Source organism: Marmota monax, unplaced genomic scaffold (assembly GCF_021218885.2).
Source record: "Marmota monax isolate L192 unplaced genomic scaffold, Marmota_monax_Labrador192_F-V1.1 WCK01_AAM20220418_F8-fsc00086, whole genome shotgun sequence".
In the NCBI taxonomy this organism is placed as follows: Eukaryota; Metazoa; Chordata; class Mammalia; order Rodentia; family Sciuridae; genus Marmota; species Marmota monax.
Genome location: NW_026693086.1, coordinates 2,483,484 through 2,506,712, shown reverse-complemented (window position 1 = coordinate 2,506,712; position 23,229 = coordinate 2,483,484). Strand labels below are relative to the sequence as shown.

The 23,229-nt window shown below is 44.7% G+C and overlaps 1 protein-coding gene and 1 pseudogene across 7 annotated transcripts in view; one reads left to right on the top strand and one right to left on the bottom strand.

The window, feature by feature from the left end:
• The window catches only part of LOC124099478 (small ribosomal subunit protein eS24-like), a 129,211-nt pseudogene that overhangs the window by 100,519 nt on the left and 5,463 nt on the right, over nucleotides 1-23,229 (bottom strand).
• The window catches only part of Arhgap17 (Rho GTPase activating protein 17), an 85,600-nt gene continuing 65,841 nt past the window's right edge, over nucleotides 3,471-23,229 (top strand). For 3 of the 7 annotated variants that reach the window (XM_046454609.2, XM_046454612.2, XM_046454611.2), the window contains exon 1: nucleotides 3,471-3,631. In XM_046454609.2, coding sequence (XP_046310565.1) covers nucleotides 3,579-3,631 — 53 coding nt within the window. In that variant the 5' untranslated portion in view covers nucleotides 3,471-3,578. The remainder of the gene's footprint in view (nucleotides 3,632-23,229) is intronic. The other 4 variants (XM_046454614.2, XM_046454610.2, XM_046454616.2 and 1 more) reach the window with 2 other exon arrangements.

Below are 23,229 nucleotides of genomic sequence, written 5' to 3'. Positions count from 1 at the left end.
GTGGTACTGAGACTCGAACCCAGGGCCTCGCAGATGCTAAGCGAACGCTTTTCTGCTGAGCCATAACCCCAGCCCTGAGACTCAACTCTTTTTTTTTAAAATGAAACCAACAAGCCAATTTTAATATATTTATTTATTTTTAATTTTCGGCGGACACAACATCTTTGTTTGTATGTGGTGCTGAGGATCGAACCCGGGCCGCACGCATGCCAGGCAAGCGCGCTACCGCTTGAGCCACATCCCCAGCCCGAGACTCAACTCTTAAAAAAAAAAAAACTTCCTCCAACAATCTGTTCATCTCTTGTTGTGACTAAAGTATGTCACTAAAATCCATGTTATTGGCTTGGAAAGCTGATGCTTGATTGGCACCACACCCAAGTGTGATACAGTAGTGGATGGTACACAGCCAATGTCTGAATGTGGTGACTCAGTCGTTGACTGCAGAAGCCCTATCTGCCTTGCTTTAAAAAGCCTTCTTGAAGGGTGTGGGGGCATGCCCCTGAAATCCCTGCAGCTCCGGAGGCTGAGGCAAGAGGATTGCAAGTTCAAGACCAGCCTTGGAAACTTAGTGAGACTGTCTCAAAATAAAAAAAAATAAAAGAGGCTGGGGATGTAGCTCCATGGTAAAGCACCTCTGGGTTAAATATCTAGGACAAAAAAAAAAAAAAGTCTTCTTCCTGCTGTCAGAGGAGCCACCAAGTGCCCTTTCCAGGGGGTGCACATGGGCCTATTCTTCAGGCTATGTTTATACCATATTTTTTAATTTTATTTTATCTATCTATCTATCTATTTATTTATTTATTTATTTATGGTTCTGGGGATCAAACCCAGGGCTTTAGGCATGCAAGCCAAGCACTGTACCAACTGAGCTATATCCCCAGCCCCTTATTTTATTGATTGATTGACTGATTGATTTTTTTTTTTTTTTCAGTGCTGAAGATCCAAACCAGGGCCTCACATATGCTAGGCAAGCACTCTACCACTGAGCCACGTCCCCAGTTCACAGTTGTTTTTTAGTGGCAGTAAAATATACACAGTAAAACACATCCATCTGACAGGTATAATTCATTGTGATTGACAAATATCTACTCATACATATAAGCACTACCTTAAGGAGGATACAGAACATTTGCATTGTCTGGAATGTTCTATTCAACCTTTGCCCTCATGCCCCACAGGCCCTCTTCTGGTATCAGTGCCCAGGAATGAGTTTTGTCAATTCTCAAACATCCTACACAGGGTGTTTCACGTTTATGCTTTGTGTCTGGATGCTTTTCATAAGAGTTAGAGATCTTGTCAAGGCAGTGACTTTAATTATGCACAGCGTGATCTACTGATAGAAGTTAAGGTCCTACTATCACAGGAAAGCAGGGAGCCGAAACTCCAAACCTGGGTTCTTGTGTTTGGACCCAAGAAGACTTAAAGTCAGACACCAAAAATCAGGCAAAGGAACTTTATTAGAAGTGAAAGTGAGGTGAAAGAAAAGTGAGGCTTACGCAAAAAGCACTCTCAAGGGAGAGAGTGGGCCGTCTCCAAGCAGTGATGTTGAAGCCAGAATGAGACAGGCCGTATAGATAGGTAAGTCCAGTCTGGTCGGATCAAGGAGGTCAATTTTGAGTGAGTCCGGGAAGTTGGAGACTGTCCCCTGAAGGATTGAAATGTTAATTCCTTCAGAGCCCTTCCCCCACCCTTATCAAGAACCTGCCCCTGCTCCAACCTGTTGCCAAGGTAACCTGTCCCAGGAATTGCCTCTCCCCGTCTTTGGCTGCACCATCCTGCCCCTCCCCCTTCCCCCACCTCTTTCCCCCCTTTTGGCCACCCCACCGAGCATTTCCTAGGCTTAGTCCTGTGAGCAGGAAGAAGAGAGATAAGGGGAAGAGGGCAGAACAAAGGAAGCCCAGGACTTATAAAAAGGGGGAACACTGCGCTTCTTGGGATACCAGGATCCCAGCTATGGCCCCCTTCTCCCTCCCGGGAAAAGTCTACGTAAAGTCTAAGTCTTTGTAAATAAATCCTGCTTTATATGCTTGCCTCTGCGTGCTTCTCTAATGTTCAAATTTCAACATGTGAGGAGCAGAACTCCAATAACTGGTGGTGCCTTTGTCCCCAATATTATTACTGTTGATGTTTACCACGAGAACTGGGGACAACCTTCTGTACGCTTTGCTGATCGTGTGTTCTCAACTCCTCCTTCACATTGGGCGGTGGAGCTTTTGACCTTAGTTGGTCCTCTCCAGAACTGTCATGGTGGCCATCCTAGTTAGGGGGACTTCATATACAAACCAATCCCACTTTAATGTGGGCACTGGGGTCAATAGCTGGTCAGAAGTTATGTCAGCACACCTGAGCTGCTAAAGGAATCTTCCTCCCCACATAAATGGAGACTTCTTTAGCCATGATTCCTAGCTTCATGTCCACGTCGTCCATGGAGCCTTTCAAGAGTGAGTCCCATTAATAGTTTTCTCTTGACATAGTTCCTGATTAGCTCCTTTTGCTTCTGTTTCTTTTCTACAAGTTATCTACCACATTTTGCTTTCTTGTTTACTTTAAAAATAGTTCAAAGAAGACCCTAAAATAATTTGAAGAACACCTGTCACCTTGCCTGCATTTCACTGCTCACTGCTGGCTACTACCTACCACCATAGATTGTGGAGCTGCTGATCCGCATGGGCGGATTTCCTCCCCTCCCCCGCCTCCTGGGGATTGAATTTAGGGGTGCTCTACTACCAAGCTACATCCCCAGCCCTTTCTCATTGCACTACTTTTCATTATGAGAAGAGTCTTGCTAAGTGGCGGAGGTTGGCCTCGAACTTGGGATCCTCCTGCCTCAGACTTCTGAGTAGTTTGCAATTCAGGAATGGGCCACAAAGCCAGGTGGAGCAGGCGACTATTCCTGAGTTGATATCAACTAGAGTAGGTTCGTGGGTTTGGAACTCGACTGGGACCTGCTTGGGGTCCCGGGGTGGAGACAGCAGGGGGTCGTACAGCCGCCTTTGGCTTGGAGTTCCTGGCAGAGCTGGGCTAGGCTTGCTCAGCTCTGTTTGGCTCCGTTCGGTCGACCTGTTTGGCTCTGCTCGGCTCCGTTCGGCTCGACCATGCTGGACTCGGCTGAGCAAGGTTCGGCTGGGCTCGGCTCCACTCGGCAGAGTTCGGCTGGGCTCGGTCCCACTCGGCAGGGCTCGGCTCAGCCCCTCTGGATTCGGCTGGGCTCTGCCCGCCTCGGCAGGGCAGGGCTCGGCTCGGCCCCGCTCGGCTCGGCCCCGCTCGGCTCGGCCCCGCTCGGCTCGGCCCCGCTCGGCTCGGCCCCGCTCGGCTCGGCCCCGCTCGGCTCGGCCCCGCTCGGCTCGGCCCCGCTCGGCTCGGCCCCGCTCGGCTCGGCCCCGCTCGGCTCGGCCCCGCTCGGCCCGGTCGGGGGGCGGGCGGGCGGCGCTGCTGGAAGTGACGCGTCGAGGGCGGGGCCGGGCTGAGGTAGCCGCCGCCTCCGCCGCTGCCGCCCGGGCCGGGAAGCGATGTAGGAGCCGCCAGGCCGTCTCCCGCCCTGCCCGGCCCGAGCCCCGCGGGCCGCTGCCGCCGCCGCCATGAAGAAGCAGTTCAACCGCATGAAGCAGCTGGCCAACCAGACCGTGGGCAGGCGAGTGCGCCGGCGGGCGGGCCTGCGGGGGTCGCGCCGGGCGGGGGGCGGGTCGGCTCCGCCGTGGGCCGGGAGGCTGGGGACCCGGCCGCCGCCCCGCCCGAGGCCAGCGCGGCCAGGGGCCGGGGGCTACTCCGCGCCGCGGCCTGGGCGCCGCCCGTCCGCAGCCCCGCGGCCTCCGCGGCAGCCTGTCCCGGGGTCCCACGGCCCACTGCCCCTGCCCCGGGGACGGCGCCCGAGCTGTGCCCTCCTCTGGGGCTCGCGAGGACCTCCGTGCCCGGCGTCGCGCCCCGCGCGGGTCCTCGGGGCGGCGATCCCGGCCTTTCCGGGGCTAGCGGCTGCGGCGGGAACCACCTCGGGGGTCTTCCCGGTGGTGGGCTTGGCTTAGCGGAGTCTAGAAGGCGCTTCGCGGGAGCTGAGAAGCGGGCTGTCCCTGTCCCAGGGCGAATGGGGACTCGAGTGCAAGTTCTTGACATTTGGAAACTTGGGATTGGAAGAAAAGGATGTGGAGACGCCTTGCGTTGGTTGGAAAGAAGTCTTTCTCACCTTGGGTGTGGGAACGTACGCCTCCCTGTTTCCTCGGGACTGCTCTAATGCCTCACAAGCAAGAGGCATTGATTTTTAAATGAAAGAATAAAGGGTTGGAGGCGCTCGGGCCGCTGCACAGGAACGATTTGTGGTTTTGAGCGCTTCTGTAGGTAATTGTCAGGTGCCATGTTATCTGGAGCAAATATTTCAAGGTCTTGCAGGGCAGGGAGCTGCACGGGACCAACTTATTGCTTATTCTGGAAAGAGATGTGATTTTTCTTTTTCACAGCTCTTGCTTTTTTTTTTCTTCTTTTTTTTTAACAGTTAAGGGGAGTTTGGTTTGGTTGAAGCACGTGAGACACTTCGTTTTTAGCGTGTATGAAAATACTTTTACTTCCTCTTGAGTTTTCTAAATTTGCTTCTCACAGTGTTTCGTTTCCCTCAACTTTTTTGCTTAGTTTATGTTGTTTGATTTTTACAATATCCTACCATGTTTTCTTGGTGTGCGTTTATTCTGTTTCCAGAGTTACCTACCCCCTGCCTCTAAAGCCCGGACATGCTTACTTTTCTGGTGTTTGTAGGAAAATTGAAGAAGTAAAGCTTAGAAGATAGCTGGGATTAGAAATGGAAAGGGGCTAATGTTTCAAGCAAAAAGCATGATAAGCAAATGATCATTTCTTGTGAGTTTTTTACCCTTCTTAGAGTTTTCAGCAAAGTGCATTCGTGGCGTCAGTATTTAGTAAGTGTCAGGATACATTTACTAGATTGTTGTTTTGATCTGTTTTTGCATTGTGTCAGGCAAGGGACATTTGCTCTTTTGATACAAAATTCAGAGTGCTTTCTATCTGGAAATCCATTTAGGGTCTCCCTGGCTCCTGCTTCCTGGTAGCCTCTCTTCCCACTTTTACACTTTAGCCATACTTGCCTACTTTCAGTTTCCAGAGGAGGCCCTGCAAAACCCATTAGCTTCTCCCTGGAACTCCTGGAAGCCTCTTTCACCACCCTTTCCTACAGATACCTCCTACTCATCCTTCAGATCTCCCAGTGAAGGTTTCAGTGCCTCTGGGAGGTCCCTGATATTCCAGCCTAGAATGGATGTCCCTCCTACGTGTTGTCATAATCCCATAGATCACCTACTTTTTGTCATTGAATTGCCTCTTTACTAGCCTGGGTCCCCATCAGCCTACACACCTAGAGAGTCCTGGCTGTGTCTCCTCCTACTGCCAGAGTCTGCTATGGCAGATATTCAATCAGTGTGGTTAATTCCAGGATTCTGGTTCTTACTAGATTGCCTGGTGGTGTGAGCCCAAGTCTGGGAAAATGTGAACTGGATAGAGCAGATGGTGATTCATAATAGAACTGTAATTCTCAGCCTGACCTTTGACTGTTTGAAAATCTTTGCTGCTAGATGCCAGTGGAAGCTGCAGCTTTTACAGAGCTATTAAGGGTGTGGTGGTTATGCATCCAAAGTCAGAACATCTGTTTTCACTGGGGAACCTATCGCCTTCTTGCTGTTGATTTCCTAGATATTTCTTTCTTTCTTTCTTTTTTTTTTATACTTAATTAATCATAAAGGACTAGAAAGGAAAATTGGAGGCAGGAGAGACCCTAGAATTGTTAACTGCTAGGAAGCAGATGGTTGATGGTCACCAGAAGAAAGAATTCTGGGTGTATTTGGGTCAAGAGGAATTTTTGCAAGAAAGTACAGAAGGGTTTTCCCCCTATAATTTGGATGGAGAAGGAAGTTATATCAGCGAGTGTCAGGCCTGTTGTGTGTTGCTTTATCAGTTTACAGGGCTCTAAGTTTGTGTCTTGCAATGAGGTATTCCTGCAGGATGGAGACCTTGTGAGTAACTCATGGTGGGGTTCCATGGACCAGCATGTGGAGAATTAGTAATGCCTGGAAGGAATGAGTTCTCATGATGCAATTTGTTTATAGTGGCTGGATGAGTCTATTAGAGAAAATGGGCAAGGCTTATGAGGTGGACTCATGATGTGGGTGTCTCAGAGAAGTAGGATGATTCTTTTTATCCACCTGCTTTTTGTTGAGTCATACATTCAGTAGTCAACTTGAGACCAAGCCAGGCACACTGTGCAAGGTATTAAAGAATAAAAGGTGAATAGGACATGCTTTCTGCCCTGAAGCTGCTCAATAGATAGGTGGAGGAGATAGGCAAACCAAAAATAATTATATACATGAGATAAGTGCTTGTAGAAGGACAGCTCATGCACAGAGGAAAACTTAGCTGTAACTGGTCGGAGGAAAGGAGCAAAAGCTTCTTGGAAGGGAAAGTGTGAGCAGAGCCTTTTCTTTTTCTTCTAACTTCAAGCACTTATTTGGAATTTTTCTTGTAATGATTAGGTCTCTTTTGGTTGGAAGCAAACTCAATTCAAGCTGCCTGAGCAAAGAGGAATTCATTGACTCAAATGTGAGCAGAAGAGTCCAAGAACAACGTGGTTTTATATTTGGCTGGATCTAAGGGTTCCACTCTAGACAGGCCATGTTCTTGGGGACGCCCTCCTCCACCCCCAGGTCTTCCATTATTCTCCGCGTAAGTCCCAGAGGGAAAGAATACTTTGTGACTGTGGCCAAAGTCCCAGAATTGGCTCTGAATGTTTCTGGGTCACATGGCTTTCCCCAGAAATGGAATGGAGTCTGCTCCACCCAAGCCATGTGGACTGAGAGTGCAGGAGCGCTGGTTCCCTAGGGTAAACTGGGGTGCTGTCACCAGCAGGAAGGAGATCAGGGGCTGGTTGGGCAAGCAAGGAATGTCCCCTCATGCTTTATGCACTGGTGCTACAGAGAGATTGATTCTTGAAAACCCTTAGTGCAGATCATCCGGGGATACAGGTTTAGAGGTGTCCTGAATAGAGGCAGGGGAAAGCCAAGATGAGGAACCTGAAGTTATGAGAACAAATGTCAAGGAGGGCCTGAGGGAAGGAACTAGAAAGGTGTGGTCCTGGGGCTCTGGAAGGGAATGTCTTAAATGGCTCTTGATTCTGCAGTGATCAAAGCTTCCCCCGGAGGTCCCAGTACTTTCCCAGATAATTGTCTTTAGGTAAGTCAAGATTTGAAACCCAAGTGCCTGGAGGGCCAGGGTAGTAAAATGAATGAGTAACTTGGTCCAGGTAGGGGCTGCAGGGGATTTGGAGAGCCATGACCCACAACTTTCTGGGAATGAAGGCTCAACTGGAGTTTTCAAGAATAGCCTGAAATGTATGGTTCTCAATGAATAGTAAATGGCATTTAATTCAAATTAAATGACATGGCACTATGTGGGACTACACAAAATACTTGGGGCCAGATATGTCCCATGGATCACCAGTTGGCAACCACTTGTACAGAGGACCTGCAAGTTAACAGGCCCTGTTATTTTATTTTCTCTCTTCCTTATCCTGTTGTCACTATATCCTCAGTTCTTTGGATTTGTTGAAGAGCTCATTCTTTCCTTTGCTGAGACCGTCCAGAGTTCTAGTAGTAACCATCAACATTTCTCTGGTAGTTTGGTTTACAAAGCTCCGTGCTGGACCATCTGGCCTGGTTCTCACCTACAGGAGATTATAACCTTTGCTTCATAAGGAAAAATGACTTGCCACGTTGGTACAGCTAGCTACTCAGTGTCCGAAACAGGACCTGGGTGTAGGCCTGCTGACTCTGGACCCCAGATGCTTTTGACTACAGAGGCTGAGCTGCCCTTTCATCAGGAAAGACTTAATATTGGCGAGTGTTTATTAATCAGCTTCTATGCTTATTAAGCTTCAGGGCTAAGTGCTGTGCATAAAATATCTCGCTGCACTTCCAGAGCAGTGCCCAGAGGTGCTGTCACTTATTCCTGATTTAATGATGAGGAAGCCAGAGATCAAAGAGGTCATGGAGCTAGTAAATGACAGAGCCATGCATCCAAACCCAGGTTTCTCTACCAGCAGCATGACTTTTACACTGAATCCAAATGCACGTGTACCTGCTGATCTCAGAGCCTTTGGTACCATGGTATCTTACCCTCTCTCTTCTGTGAGGCAGTCCTTCCTATAGTTGGCCATCACACACTGTACCCTTACTTTGCCCCCAGTCGCATTTTGCCCCCACTTACCTGCTGCACTGTTTCTTTTTCTCATACTGATTTTCACTCTTGCTTTGCTTCAAGCTAAGTAGATTCTGTCCAGCTTTTGCATAGGGCAGGTGGGGGAGAGAAGTCCCTTGCCTTCCTAACTTCTCAATCTGATCTTCCATGGTTTTGTGATGTGGTTTTTATGTGTGAAACCTTAAAATATCAAACAGGTTATTTACAGGTGAAAATCCGTTCTTCACTGGGGGAAAAAATAAACCATGAAAGGTCATGGTCATGTCTTCGTCTGTAAAGGCAGCGTACCTTCCTGTTAGGGCGTTATCCTCCTGGCAGAGGTTCTCAGTGTGTTCCACTGGGGTTTGCCATCATACTAGATGGTGGTCCTGGAGTCAGTATGAGCACTATGCATTTCTGTCAGACCACAGAATGTTCTGCATTTATCATTCTATTTCTCAATTGTAGGTAGCTGCCACAGTAATTAATTAAGTATATAAATATGATTAAACATATAATATTATCCCACTGTCATCTGCTTTGGGTGATTACTATTATTATAATTTTGTAGTGGGGATTGAACCCAAGGGTGCTTTATCACTGGGCAAGCAAGTCCTTTTTCATTTTTTTATTTTCAGACAGGGTCTCGCTAAATTGCTTAGGACCTTGCTAAGTTGCTGAGGTGGCTTTGAACTTGTGATTCTCCTGCCTCAGCCTCCTGAGCTGCTGGGATTATGAGGCATGCCTGGCTGGGAGTATTTTTTTTAAGGAGATACAAGAAGTATAATAGACCCACAGTCCCAAAACCCTTGGGACTTTTCAAATGTTCCGGTATTCAGAATCGTTCAGGTTTTCAAGCAGTAATATGGACATAGGCTGGAGTTGTATGATACCTCCAGCAGAGTCTGGGGTAGTGCCCCATAACCCAGCACGTTATTTCTGTATCAAAATGTATGAATATACTTCAAATATGTAATGGTTATAAATAGTTTCTTGTCAGTTCAGGGGATGTTCTATAGCCAAATGAGTTTAAAAAATATTGTGTTCTTTGAGTTTTTTGGATTTCAAAATGGTGGATTGGAATTGTAGGTATGTCTGTTAGTAATGTACCTTTTGAGAGCATCTGTGTAAATGTCTTACTTTAAGTAATGTTTGCAATACTCCAAAGGGTTGGAAGCCATGGTTATATTGTATAAGCAGGAATCACAAATTCAGGTGTCAGGGCAGATAAAATAAAGAAGTGCAAAGTTGGTGTGAGACAATAGAGAATGGCAGGGACTGTGGTGAATTCTCAAATACATATTTATTTAAAGGGGAGAGTTGTTCTTCCCCTCTAGGCATTTGTTGCTTTGTGGGTGTACATTAGCCACATCTTTTAATTATGCTCCTGAATGCTAATATCCATGTGAAATTTCTTGTTATTTAAACGTTGACAACTAAAAAGAAAAGAAAATCACATTCTGTTAGCCAAAGAAAACATAACTGTGAGCTCTTTCTGGCTTTGGGCTGCCTGCTGTGACCTCTAGCTTGGAGACTAATGCTGTGGTGTGAAAAGTTGTAAGTGGTGTTGGTGAGGGACCCCTGCTTGAGGTGGTGTGGCTGATTTGTTTTACTATTTATTACTCTTTACAGACCTGTGATCTCTTTTGTGTATAAAATATTTCCTAGTAAACTCTAATAAAGTTGGGAGGCACTTTACTTTAGAACTGTCTTCCTAGCCTTTAGGAAGATTTCCTTTCCATATACAAATTTGAAGTTATTTACCTTAGAAAAGGAAATGGAAGCCCATTTTGAAAATAGGAGCTCCCTTTTTAAAAAGGATGAGGTTCAATTATAGTATTCTTACTTTCCAGGGCCATAGTGATCCTAGGTAATACGTCCACATATCCATCTTTGCACATTTGTCCCTGGTCAGCTTAGGGAGACTGGCCCAGGCCCCGCCATGGATTCTAAACTGGTCAGTTGTGCAGGTCCCTATAGTATGTGCATGTAATCTACGAGCCAGCCTCCCTGTGTGCTTTATTATCTCAAGATTGCGTCTAGTAACTGGTATACAATGTAAATGCTGTGCAAATAATTGTCATACTATATGTTTTAGGTAGTAATGACAAGAAAAAAGTCTGTATTATGTTCAATACAGATGCAACTTTTTTCCCCCTAATATTTAAAATTAAATATTCGTGGATTGAATTTGCAGATGCAGAAATGGGGAGGGCCATTTGTGTGGAAAGAGTCCTTGGACTCCTTTCCTCAGACCATTCCTTGAGTGATCACAGCCCCTTAGTCTCACCCCTCGGTCCATGAGTCTAGTGCTTTGCCTCTAGTCCTGGCAGCTAACCATCTCCACATTGATGTTGCCACCTGTATCTTGAAGTCTCTGCTAAACATCCCATTGAAATGCACGAATTTCATCCTCTAATTTGTCATGTTTCCTTGTTTTTTACAGTCTATAAGTCACCAAGCTTTTGCCTGCAGGCTAATTCCAGTCTGCCCTGTGTTTTTTGGGGAAAAAAAAGTATTTATGGGGATACAGCCACACACTGTAGGGGCAAATTTAAGTAGTTGTAACAGTGACATGGTGGTGGCCGCAGAGCCCATAGTATTTAGTCTTGCCCTTTGTAGAAAGCTTGCTGACCCCTGCCTGAGGGCATTGAATGCCACCCCCCATCTGCCAGTCTTGTTTTTCCTCCATGTTCTTTGTACCTGGGGTCTGCCAAGTCTGCCTCCTTGCTAATCCTGACTCGGCTTCTGCTTCTCCTTGGCCATCCTTTGTGCCGCCTGGTCAGCCTGTCCTTATTTCTCACCTGAACTCAAAATTGTCTCCCAGCTGGCTTTGCTGGCTTGAGCTGGATTGCATCCCCTCTGTTGGACATCTAGCCCCACCTCCTCTTTTGTTTAGAGGGTCAGTCACCCTTTTATTGATTATAGCTGTTCCCCTCTAAATTATTATTTTTTTCTGATGAACTCCTGGAATTCGGCATTAACATTTATAGGAAATTAATATTTGTATGGCCAGAGTACTTCCAAATTGCCTTCTAAGGTGATCATGCTGTCTTTAGTTCATAGGGCAGAAAGTGTTGTCCTACCTTAATGTATCTGTCGTTCACAACATGAACAACATCAGGTTTCCCTGTCTCCCTAGGTATCAGATACTGTCTTTTAAAAAATTTGCCACTTATTTACCTTTTATTCACCAAGATCAAAGTGAACGTGTCTGTGTATTTGTGGTTCCTTATCTGAGTTTTCTGTATGTATCATTTGTTTATTTAGTTGTCACTGCATTGATGTTTAGTTACCAATTTCATTGTTGAGTTACCAGTTTGTTTTGACAAGTGTCTGTTGAAAACCTGCCAAATGCTATTGGCTATTCAAACTACAACCAGTTTCTAAGAACATAAGTAGGGAAGATAAACCTAGTCTAGTGGGTCTTAGGTGTAGTTAATGAAATATCTACCATTCCTTGGTTAATTAATATATTTTAGTATAAACAAGTTGACATTCTCAAACATTACTTAAAGAATGCATTGATGGAATCTTGAAAGAGCTTATTCTTGACTAGGTGCAAATTTAATATAAGTTTCAGAATATGAAGCAGAATTTGTCAAAAGTCTTTGACATTTATTAGAAACTGTCTTTTGAATAGGTCACACTTAATGTAGCAAATGAAATGAGAGAGAGGTATGTCCGACAGGAAAACAGTATTAAGTTTGCTTCAGCACTCGAGATTGTAAAACCTGGCATCCTGTGTTATGATATTTCATGTCGATTGCAGTATATTGATTATTTGTAACAGCTATTTCCTTTTAATTGTCCAGAGATGTGTTTTTCTCCTCTCCTTTCCCAGTTTTCTTTCTTGGATCCTCCTTGTCAGAGATGCCTCTTGGTCTTGTCTCTTTGATCTCGCCTTCAATGTTTCATTAGCATTTCTTCTGCAGTTTCTCAGCATTCTTCCCCAGTGTTCAAATTCATGTTTCCTTAGAAGTTGAAATCATAAGTTGTAGGCCAAATAAAGTTGCTCAGATTCATACAAATATTTATATAAATATTCAGGCATGCATGTCACCTGTCAGAGCAAACATTTACAAACCGACTGTCTTGGATTTCACTTGGTCATTGGATGCTTGCAGATATGCTGCCTGGATGGCCACTTGAAACCAAGCCCAGCTGTACCTGGGGGAGGTACACCAGAGTATTTCTGCATCACTAGATGTGGTGAGTGCTAGGGTCCAGGGAGCCTGGGCCGGGGGAGGTCTCATGTGCCTGGGGGTTCAACCCGGGCTTCTCTGGACATGTAACACCTGAGGGATCCAGGTAACAGGCAGGCAGAGAGCAGGCAATAGAGAATTTTAATAGGTCAGATTTTTAACAGTTTTCCTTTGGGGAAACTTAACACTCTGGATGTTTTATCTATAAATGTGAAAAAGACAACCATCATCAGGTTTCTTAGGGGAACAATCCTCTCCAGCTCGTTTACTTCACATCATTTGGGTAGAGAATGGCTATTATAGATCCATTTGTTCTTAAGTCCAGAGTGGTTGTGGTATTTAAATTCACAGCCCCTGGGTGCATTCCATCCTGTAGAAAGTGTAGGTTGGTTCTTCAAAACTTCAGAATCACCATATACTTATGTTTGTGCCTAATGTTAACTAATGATCATCTTTCCCCATAATGGGCAATTTTGTTGTACATTGAAAATTTATTGTTATTTTGCATAGTGTACCTTTTTATTTTCGTAACAACTGTTCATCTGATCTTAAAATCATTTTTTAAAAAATATTTATTTTTTAGTAGTAGTTGGATGCAATACCTTTATTTTATTTATTCTTATGTGGTGCTGAGGATCGAACTCAGCGCCCTGCACGTGCTAGGCGAGGGCTCTACTGCTGAGCCACAACCCCAGCCCCTGATCTTAAAATCATTTTAATACTGTTGCTGCTTTTGCATTTTTGGATGTGCCAGGGTTAATAAAACCCCAAGATGACAGGACAAAAATACATGACCTACCTTGACTGAATATACCAACTGTTTTTTGTGTGTGTATGTGGTACTAGGGATTGAAACCAGGGGTGCTCTACCACTATAGTACATTCCCAGCCTTTTTTATTTTTTATTTTGAGACAGGGTCTCGATAAGTTGCCCAGGCTGTCCTTGAACTCTCAGCCTCCTTGGTAGCTGAAATTACAGGTGTGTGCCACCACACCTGGCAAGATAGGTGATTGATTGACTTTTGTCCCTGTCATTAGTACTTCTGTTTGCAGAATACTTGGGTAGAATTTGGGGAAGGTTGAGAAGGTGAAGGTGGTGCTTTAGGAAGAGAAGTCTGGCAGCAACCTAGTTAAGAAGTGTGGAGTAGGGACTAGTTAAGAAGCTGTTAAAATAGTCTAAGAGAGGATGATAGCCAGAGGCATTGGGGATTGATTGGAAAGAATACTTAACCCTGTAATATCTGGGTTGAAGAAAAGAGAAAAAAAGAGTTGAGGTTTAAGTTATGGTTGGATGTTCTTTACTGAAGTAGGGAGCAGAATAATTCTTCACTGACCACGTTTTGTTTGTTTTGTCCCCCTGCCCCCCGAGTTGGGGATCGAACCAGGGCCTTGTGCATGCCAGGCACATACTCTACCATTGAACCATATCCCCCAGTCCCACTTTCTTTGTTTTGTAGTGCTTCTCTTTTTTAAAAAAAAATATGGATTCTCACCTTGTTTTTGGCCCTTTGTTAGGCTGTGTTCCATCTCATTACTTTGTGGTTTGGGAGGAGGGTATATGGGACACCACTGCTGTACTGTTTTCATTAATAGTTTGTAATGAGCTGGTCTCTTTCAAATTATCTTTTTAGCACACCCTCCCATTTTTGTCTAAAAATGAATATCAGTATCTCTTCTAGTTTCTAGAAAAACTCACTTAACAATTTTGATTGGTTTGGGTTTATTTATTATGATAATATTCGTTGGATGCCTGCTCTGGGCTAGGCCTTGGGATAAAAAAAATAAATCAAACACAGGCATTTATGGCCTAGTAAATCTGTGACCTAAGCCTTGGGGAGAATTGATAGAGGTTGTGAGATGTCCTCAGGGGAGATCGGAAGGTTGATCATGCTTTCAGCAGGAGCTTGGTACTCTGTGCAAAGCAAGGAGTCTCTTATTGTTGAGAATAGGGCCTTACTACTTTAGTTGGTAAATCTGGGTAATATTAATGTCCTCTGTATGTTAAATTATTTAACTAGTTATAACTAACAGTTTTGTGTACATAATATTATCTGTGTAATGTTTCTTTTCTTTTTTTTTTTTTTTTTTTGCGAGACAGGCTCTTGCTTTGTGGCCCCAAGTTAGCCTTGAATTCCCGGGTCTAAGTGATCCTGTAGCCACAGCTTTCTGAGTAGCTGGGCCTATAGCAGTGCAGTACAGTGGCCATCTTTTTTCTATTATTTCTTCAATGATTTCTTTTTTATTCTTTATTTAATTGTTACAATTGGTAAAGCAATTGTAGTTGTAGAACTGTTTCTTTATTGGGCATTCCAAAGAAAGACATGATAGGAATCTTGGTAAATACAAGTGTTGCAATATGGACAGTGTTTAGTGAAAGCCTGAAAGCATCCTTTCCTCTTTTTTTTTTTTGAGGGAGAGAGAGAGAGAGAGAGAGAGGATTTTTGAATATTTATTTTTTAGTTTTCGGCGGACACAACATCTTTGTTTGTATGTGGTGCTGAGGATCGAACCTGGGCCGCACGCACGCCAGGCGAGTGCGCTACCGCTTGAGCCACATCCCTAGCCCTCCTCTTTTTTTAAAAAAAAATATTTTTTAATTGTAGGTAGATACCATATCTTTATTTTATTTTATTTTATTTTTGTGTTGTGCTGAGGATCAAACCCAGTGCCTCATGCGTGCTAGGCGAGCGCTCTACCACTGAGTCACAACCCCAGCTCATCCTTCCCTTTTTTGAGCCATACATCTTTGAGTGTATTTGATGTTTGAGCCTTTATTCTGTGTCTTAATTGTAAGATTGGCAGGTGATCTTAAGTGCAGGATGCTGAACCTATGGTTGTCCAACTACATGTCAAAAACAATTGCAGTGCACTTCAGACTTAGGAGAAACTGAAAGTAAAAATTGAGAAAGGGTGAGAAGATGTATGTGGAGCATATGCGGCAATATATTAATGTCACCATTAAAGAAGTGGTTAGCAGATCACAAGGCAATGGACTTAATTATGGCCTCTGAGTTTTAGGGCAGCCTTTAGGAAAAGAAACTTTGTTGCCTACAGATGTAGATGGAGGTTCTAACAATGTTCTGGCCAGAAAAAAATCACCTATATACACATACTTGCATGTGATTTCATGGGCTTCAGAGTCATCCTCAAGCCTATGAACAAGAACCCCCAGAGGAACAAACCCCCCTGACTGGCTGGCAGCTCACATGCTGGGAACTGCTCTGGAGAACTGTCATCAGTCCAGGTGTACATCTTGCATGGGGCAGGCGGGGGCTGTTCTGCTAGTCTCAAGCACACACGCAAGTTCTAAAAGCAGAAGTGGTCTTTCAGTGATGAGATTTCATGATCATCAATTTACTTTACCTTCAGGATCAGCTTTCTTGGCAATTAGTTAATTATGTTTTTTAAAGTTTAGATGATGGCTCACTAAAATGAATACTGCCTCAGGGCAGTGGGGTGTAGTGACGAGTGAAGTGGGCTTGAGTCTGACCTTGGCCCAGCCAGCCTTTCTGCTGTGTTCCCTGCTTGTAAAACAAGACTCCTGACACCGCAGGGGAGCAAGCCCTGGTATGTTTAAGAAGTTGGCTTGTGATAAAGAGGCATCATAAGACAGTGAGGAAATAGTAGGAGATGGCAGGTTGGTACTGGGAAAAATAGCCAGGTTCGGTTTCACCTCATCACCACAGGCCAAAATAAATTCCAAATGGATTAAGGGTTTCGTGTAGGGGCTGGGAATGTAACTCAGTGGTAGAGAGATGGCCTAGCACATGTGAGGCCTGGGTTCAATTCCCAAACAAAAAAATAATAAAAAAAATCCTGTTACATATGTTATGATATCATAATTAAAAATATCTTGAGTGACCAATTGGAAAAAACTGATAGCCAGGGCAACAGAGAATCACTGTATCTAGCTTTAGTGTATCTAGTTCTAAAAGAACTAAAGAATGCCCTCCTAATGAGCAAATACCATGAACAGAAAGTTCACAGATGAAAGAAATGAGACTATTTTCAAAATTATAGTCATTTAAGAAACATAGTTTCATGGTTCTATTTTTCACTTATTAAATTATCACAATTGGGGCTGGGATTGTGGCTCAGTGGTAGAGCGCTCACCTAGCATGTGTGAGGCACTGGGTTCGAGCCTCAGCACCACATCAAAATAAATAAATAAAAATAAAGGTATTGTGTCCAACTACAAGTAAAAAAAATAAAAAAAATTATCACAATACAAGATGATGGTATGTTACTGTTTTAGGAGTTGAGAGAAAAGAGTCTGTCACACACTGCGAGTGGGTGGGGGAGTGGGGGCGGGATGTGAACTGGCATTCTTTTCTGAAAATAAATTTGCCCTTGTGTTTGTAAGAAGCACCTCTGGAATCTTGCCCCGACCCTCTGTCAGGTCTGACCACAGTCTCTTCTTCCAGATTCCTCTTTCTCTGCAGCGCTTCGCACAGTCCTGTTCATTACCTCTCCAGCCAGAGTCGGTGGTGCCTGCTCCTCTTGGATATGGCTTTTAATACTCTGTCCAGCTGTCCTTTTTCTTTCACCTGATCTGCAGAATAACAGCCTGGCCTTTTGGCTGCTTCTCTCCTGTACCTGGGATGCAGGGCGTGCAGGTCAGGGCTGCCAGCTGGGCTGTGCTGGCTGCTAGCTGGGCTGTGCTGCCTCCAGTGCCTTCACACTGCCTCCCAGTCCTTAGCTGGGTTCCCCTCCTATTTTCCTGAGTGCCTCTGCCAGACTTTCACTTTCCTCAAAGCTGCTCCACCTTGCCCCAGACACACCCACTCTCCTTGGATGACCTGGCTCCTAATTTCCAGAGAAATCTGGATATGCCACTGCTCAAGTTGACTAGTCTCTGTGCTTGTGTAGGCCCTGTGTGCCTTGAGCCTGCCACCCGAAGCCAGCCTCCAGCCTGGGCATGGTCCCACGCTTTGCCTCACTGGACCTCCCATTTCTGCCCTGCCTTCCCAGCCTCCCTCTCTCCCCTGCCTCTGCCTTCTCAGTGGCTGACATGGTCAGGGGTTCCTCAGCTTTCTCGTGGCTTCTCCTTCCCCTCAGTGCCCTGCATCTTGGTCTCCAGCACCCCTTTCATTTGTTTTGTATCTGCAGGGCCTAGACCAGAGGAGGCACCCGATCACTAGTACCTTATGAATGAATCCCAAACCAATCAAAATATTAAATTAAGTTTTGAAGAAACTAGAAGTGATTCCAATATTTGTTTTTAGACATATAGGAAAAAATGCTGGGCTCGATGGTGCATGCCTATAATCCCAGCAGCTCAGAAGGCTGAGGCATATTCAAAGCTAGCTTCAGCAACTTAGCAAGACCCTGTCTCAAACTAAAAAATAAAAAGGGCTGGGTCGGGGATGTGTCTCAGTGGTTAAGCTTCCCTGGGTTCAATCCTTGGTACAAAAAGAAAAAAGAAAATGAAAATGGTATTGGAGGGTCAAGATGGCTTCTCCTTCCTGCAGGACCTACATCTTGGCTTCCAGTGCCCACACTCTCTTCCTCACCCCTCCTGCCCTCAGTTGGCACTTTTCAGCTATCACTTATCCTGGCTTTGCTTGTACTTCATTTTGGTGGCTTCTCTGACCTCGCTAGGACTCCTTTCTATTCCCTGCTTTAGCGCTTCTGAGTCCTCTGTCCTTGGCTTCCATCTTCTCTGCAGGAACTGTGTTCTGAGTGCACTGCCAGAAACCCACTCTGGCTGCCAGTACTTAAAGCAAGTTGGGCATTGATGTTGAGAGGCCCCTTCTGTCTCCTGGAAGGGTCAGCAGATCCCTTCAACTCAGCATGTCCAGAGCTGACCTCATGTGCCACACCCTCAAGTCCTCCAGACTTCCTCTCAGGCAAAGGGTCCTAGCATCTATCCAGCCAGCACTCAAGCTAGACACCCAGCATTCGTCCTGGGCTCTTTTGTCTCACTTCGTCCCCATGTCATGTCGCTTTGCCTGTCTACTCTACCTTTGGACTTTCTCCCTGTCTCCTCCATGCACCTGCAGCTCAGTGTGGGCCCCCTTCCATCCTTCCCTCAGGAACTTGCCTGAGGCCACAGACCTAGTGCCCCGTCTCCAGAGTCTACACTCTAATCACTATGTAATACCAAGAGCAAAAGCACTTTTTGAGCTTTCTTGGAATTAGCAATTGGCCTATATCCACAGGGGCCTTACTGGCTCCTTTGGAGTGCTTTGGGTTCCACCCTGGAGTTGTTGGCAACAAGGAGATGTGTGTGTGAGATGTGTTCCTTAGCAGGAGCTTTTTGGCAGAGGTTGCAGCTCCAGGTTCAGTCCCTATCACCAAAAAAAGAAAAAAACATTCCTGTGGTTGTAAGAAAGGACCAGTGTCCTGTTTGAACAATATGCAGATAAAATAAAATGCTAGGTTTGCCCTGTAATGCCATAGAATTCCTTTGCCAGATTATAGTGCTCTGCCTGCTCCCTGCCTATAACTTCTTCTCTTGACATTGCAGTAATTGATTTTAATTTAATTTTTAATGAATTCATATGAGTATAACTGCCGTAATATAGCACAGCAGATCAAAGTGATGTCTCTAATCATAGGTTCTTGAAATTATTAATGGTAGGAAAATTTTCTAGTGAAGAGAGGACCTCACAACGTTATGGGACCCATTTTAGTTCAAGATGGTTGACTGAAGGAACTCATGTTATTTTTTTCTCCCCCATAAAATTCATTATATGTTGTAAAAGGCATTTAAAAAATCTTACGAATTTTAAAAAAGTATAGTACTGAAAGCCACTTAGAAAAAGTTCAGGTGTATTTGATAAATAGGTCTACAGATAAGTAAAGCAAGTATAGTTGTATTTATTCATTCATCATCCAAGGCAGGGCAGTAGGTATAAGAAAACTTTTCAGAAAAGCGATTATATCCTTTTTTTTTTTTTTTTAAGAAAAGCAAGCATCTAAGAACAAAATAGAATTCTTAGAGAAAAATTTTTAAAAAATTTTTGTCTATTGAACCCAGCCTTTTGTGATTTTATTTTCTTATTACAATTTTTTTTATAGTTGTAGATGGACAGCATGCCTTTATTTATTTTTTTATGTGGTACTGAGGATTGAACTCAGTGCCTCACACATGCTAGCCAAATGCTCTGCCACTGAGCTACAGCCCCAGCCCTGTGTTTTTTTATTTTTAGGCAAGTCTTTCTGAGTTGCTGAGGCTGGCCTAAAATTTGCAGTCCTGCCTTAGGATCCTGGGTTGCTGGGATTACAGGTGTGCACTTCCAAGCCAGGTTTAGAGTTCATAGCAATTACAAAGCTGTAATATTGTTACCCATTCAGAGAAAGTCTCAGGGAACTAAAGAGGAAACTAACTGTGGAAACAAACTGAAACATGTTTGTTCTTTATTTTCTAGGATCTAGGTCTAAATTTAAGGGAATCAGGAGTAGCACTAATAAAATGAAGAGCAATTACTTAATTGGTCACTGTGGAGCCGGAAGAGCCTTGTCCCTCTTCTTGTAGACTCTGGTGCTGTTAGTTGGAGTGTGCTGTACTGGTCCTCACATAGAAAGAGTGCCACTTTTCAGCTCCCAGTGTCAAGAGGCCTTTCCTTTCTGGCCATTGTGAAGATTCTTTCTATAATCAAATAGTGCTCCCCCTCCATCCAGGGACATTTAGGAATCTCTCCAGGCATTTTGGGTTGTCACCACTGTGGGGAAGGGAAGACTGGAACTCATTGTCACTCACTTCCATGTGGGTAGAGGCTGAGATGCTGGTAAATATCCTACAGTGCTCAGGTCAGCCCCCCACAGGAAGGAATTACCCAGACCAAGATGTCAGAAGTACCAAGTTCCAGACAGTGCATTTTGAAGAGCCTAGCAGACTTATGGCCCAAACCTTTCCTTTCTCTCTCAAGACCTTAGAGACCACAGAAGTTGAAGTTGCTAGTTGAAAATCGGCCATGTTATTAAAGCTGATCTGTCCTGACACTCCTAGAAAGTAGATAGAACCTTCACTGTTTGTGTCTCACCTGCTTGCGTGGTGAACTCTTAGAACTCTCCCACTTTCATCAAGCCTCTCCCAGGGAGTTGGGTGCAGCCGCTTGGTTTTCTTTTGGCCAGGACTGCAGAAAACGGTGGCTGCTGAGAGTTGGCCTGGGGAGCGCAAACCACTGCCACCTTTCCCATCAGCGGCTTTCCCCCACCTTGGTTTAAGCATGAATGTCACCACCCTGAGTTCCTCTCCTCTTTCCCTTCCCACTGTAGTACTGTATTGAGGTTGTCGGAGGATGAATTCTTTTTAACCATTGTTTTTCTAAGATGTCTTTATTTTGCCCTTATTTTTAAGGAAAATTTTAGTTTGTTGTAGAGTTGTAGGTGGACACTTTGTTCTTCTCAGGGCTTTAGAAATGTCATTCCATTGTCAGTTGTTCTTAGAGTTTCTGATGATGAAATCAACTGTGATTTCCATTGTTGCTCCCTGTCTGTAAAATGCTTTTCCCTCCTGTCTGCTTTTAGGATTTACTCCTTATCTTTGTTTTTCAAGAGTTTGGCTTTGATATTTTTACTTGGGTTTTTATTGTAGTTTTTTTTTTTTTTTCATTTATCCAACTTGGGGTTCTCTGAGCACCTTGGGTCTGAAAACTCATACGTGTTGACTGTACAAATCTTCCACCCCACTTTCTCTCACTCTTCCTCTTAGGACTGATTACATGTATCTTGGACACATTGTTCCAGTTTTCCCTGCTCTTTTCCCCCTCCTAATTTTAGTTGGGGTAATTCCTTTATGTTTCTTTTTTTTTTTTTTTTAATTTTTTATTGTTGGTTGTTCAAAACATTACATAGTTCTTGATATATCATATTTCACACTTTGATTCAAGTGGGTTATGAACTCCCATTTTTACCCCGTATACAAATTGCAGAATCACATCAGTTACACATCCATTGATTTACATATTGCCATACTAGTGTCTGTTGTATTCTGCTGCCTTTCCTGTCCTCTACTATCCCCCTCCTTTATGTTTCTAAATCTCTCATCTGTTCACGCAATTTGTCTACCTTTTCCACTAAAGCCTTTTTTGTATTTATCATAGTTTTAAAGTCCCTGTGAGATGATTCCAATGTCTTGGCCTTCTCTCGGTCCAGTTCTGTTGCGAGTAGACTGTCTTAATGCCATTTTGTATTTGCTGTTTTTCCTGTGGTAGTTTTTGGCTGAATGCCAGATGTGCCTAGAAGGAGAGAATGGCGTGCCCCTTCTTCTGCTAGGTGGTCCGTGTGAGGACTTGAAGGCCAGTCTGGTCTGTAGTTGCAGGAGCCTGTGCTTCGTTGTTGCTTTGGACATACTCAGTTTGCCACAGTATGGGATCAGGTTCTTCCCTTTGGCAGATCTTGTTTATCCCAGTTCTCCTGTCTTACCCTCAAACTTGGGAGCTTTGTGTGCTATACTAAGAGCTTCTCTCTTGCTTTCTCTATGGTAGAAGCCCATTGCTTGATGCCCATTCAGAATCGCCAAGTCCTGCAGGGTCTGTCAGATTTCCCCATTGCCTTCAACAACTTCTGCCTGCCTTCAACAACTTCTGCCCTCCTTCCCCTAGGTTGGCCTCCAGGAGGGGATGTCTTCAGCACTGGCCCTCCTGAGGGGTCTACTGCAGCTGCCTCCTATGCAGTGCAAGGCCCAGGGTACCACAAGGTTCTCCTGGCCCCCTGCCTCGCTCTCAGCCTCCTCCAGGCCCCATGCACCCAAGTTTGAGGGCCAGTGTCTCTCCAGCAGGATCACCTTGTGTCTTTTCTTCCTGTGAACTGTCCCCTCTGCTCTCCCTGCCTTATATACTCTTTTTATCAGTGTTAACCTTTTAATGGTACCTTATAGTTGTACATAAGGGTAGGATTCATTGTTACATATTCCTCCGTGCACATAACAGTATAACTTGGCCAATAGCACACACTCTTGTACTGTGCAGCATCACACCCATCATTAGGCTCCAGAAGCCAGCACCAGGTTCAGAAAGCCGCTCTGCTATCCCAGGTCTGTGTTCAGAGCCCCTCCTTTCTTGCCTGTAACTTTCTTCAAGTTAATTAACTTTTCTCTGTGTGGCTATCTAATCTCCAAAATGGGCATGAAAATGCTGTGAATTTCATGGTCACCTTGAGACTTAAATGGGCTGGTGGGCATAAAGTAGTAACTAGATGGTTAAAAGAACCAGGTCTCTAGAGTGATAGTGCCCAGACTCATCACCTACAGGTGAAACCTTGGCAAGTCATTTCTCCATGCTTCACTTTTCTCATCTGTAGTGTGGGGATGATTCCTCTCACAAAATTACTATGAAATTTAATGGATTAGCTCTTGCAAAGCACCTGGAGCAGTGCTCAGGAAATCTCAGTCGTGGAGAAGATGACAAGTCCTGGAGGGCCCTGCGCATCCCCTGTTGGAGCTCTCCTTGAGCCGGAGCAGGATGGTTTATTTTCCTCGATAGTCCTCGAGCTCGCTCAGGGCCGGGGCCGAGTCTCTTACTCATGATGGCTCATGGAAGGGAACCAAATAAATATTTGTCCAGTGACTAACCCCATGAAAAGGTTAGTGGGGAAGCAGCCTGCCACTGAAGTTGGTGCTGGGCTGCACAGCTCCACTCGGTAAACGTTGGATATTCCAAGCACTCTTTTGAGAAAAGCCTCATTTCTAAGAAATTAGCTTTCTGTTTTGAGTCATCTATAGTGTTCTTTCATGCATCAGGCACTCTTTTCTCTGACCTTTAGAATAGGGCAAGTACAAATTTATGATCCTCCCCACCCAGATTCTACTTGTCATCCATCAAAAGTGGCCTCACCCTGATTTTTCAGGTGAATAGTT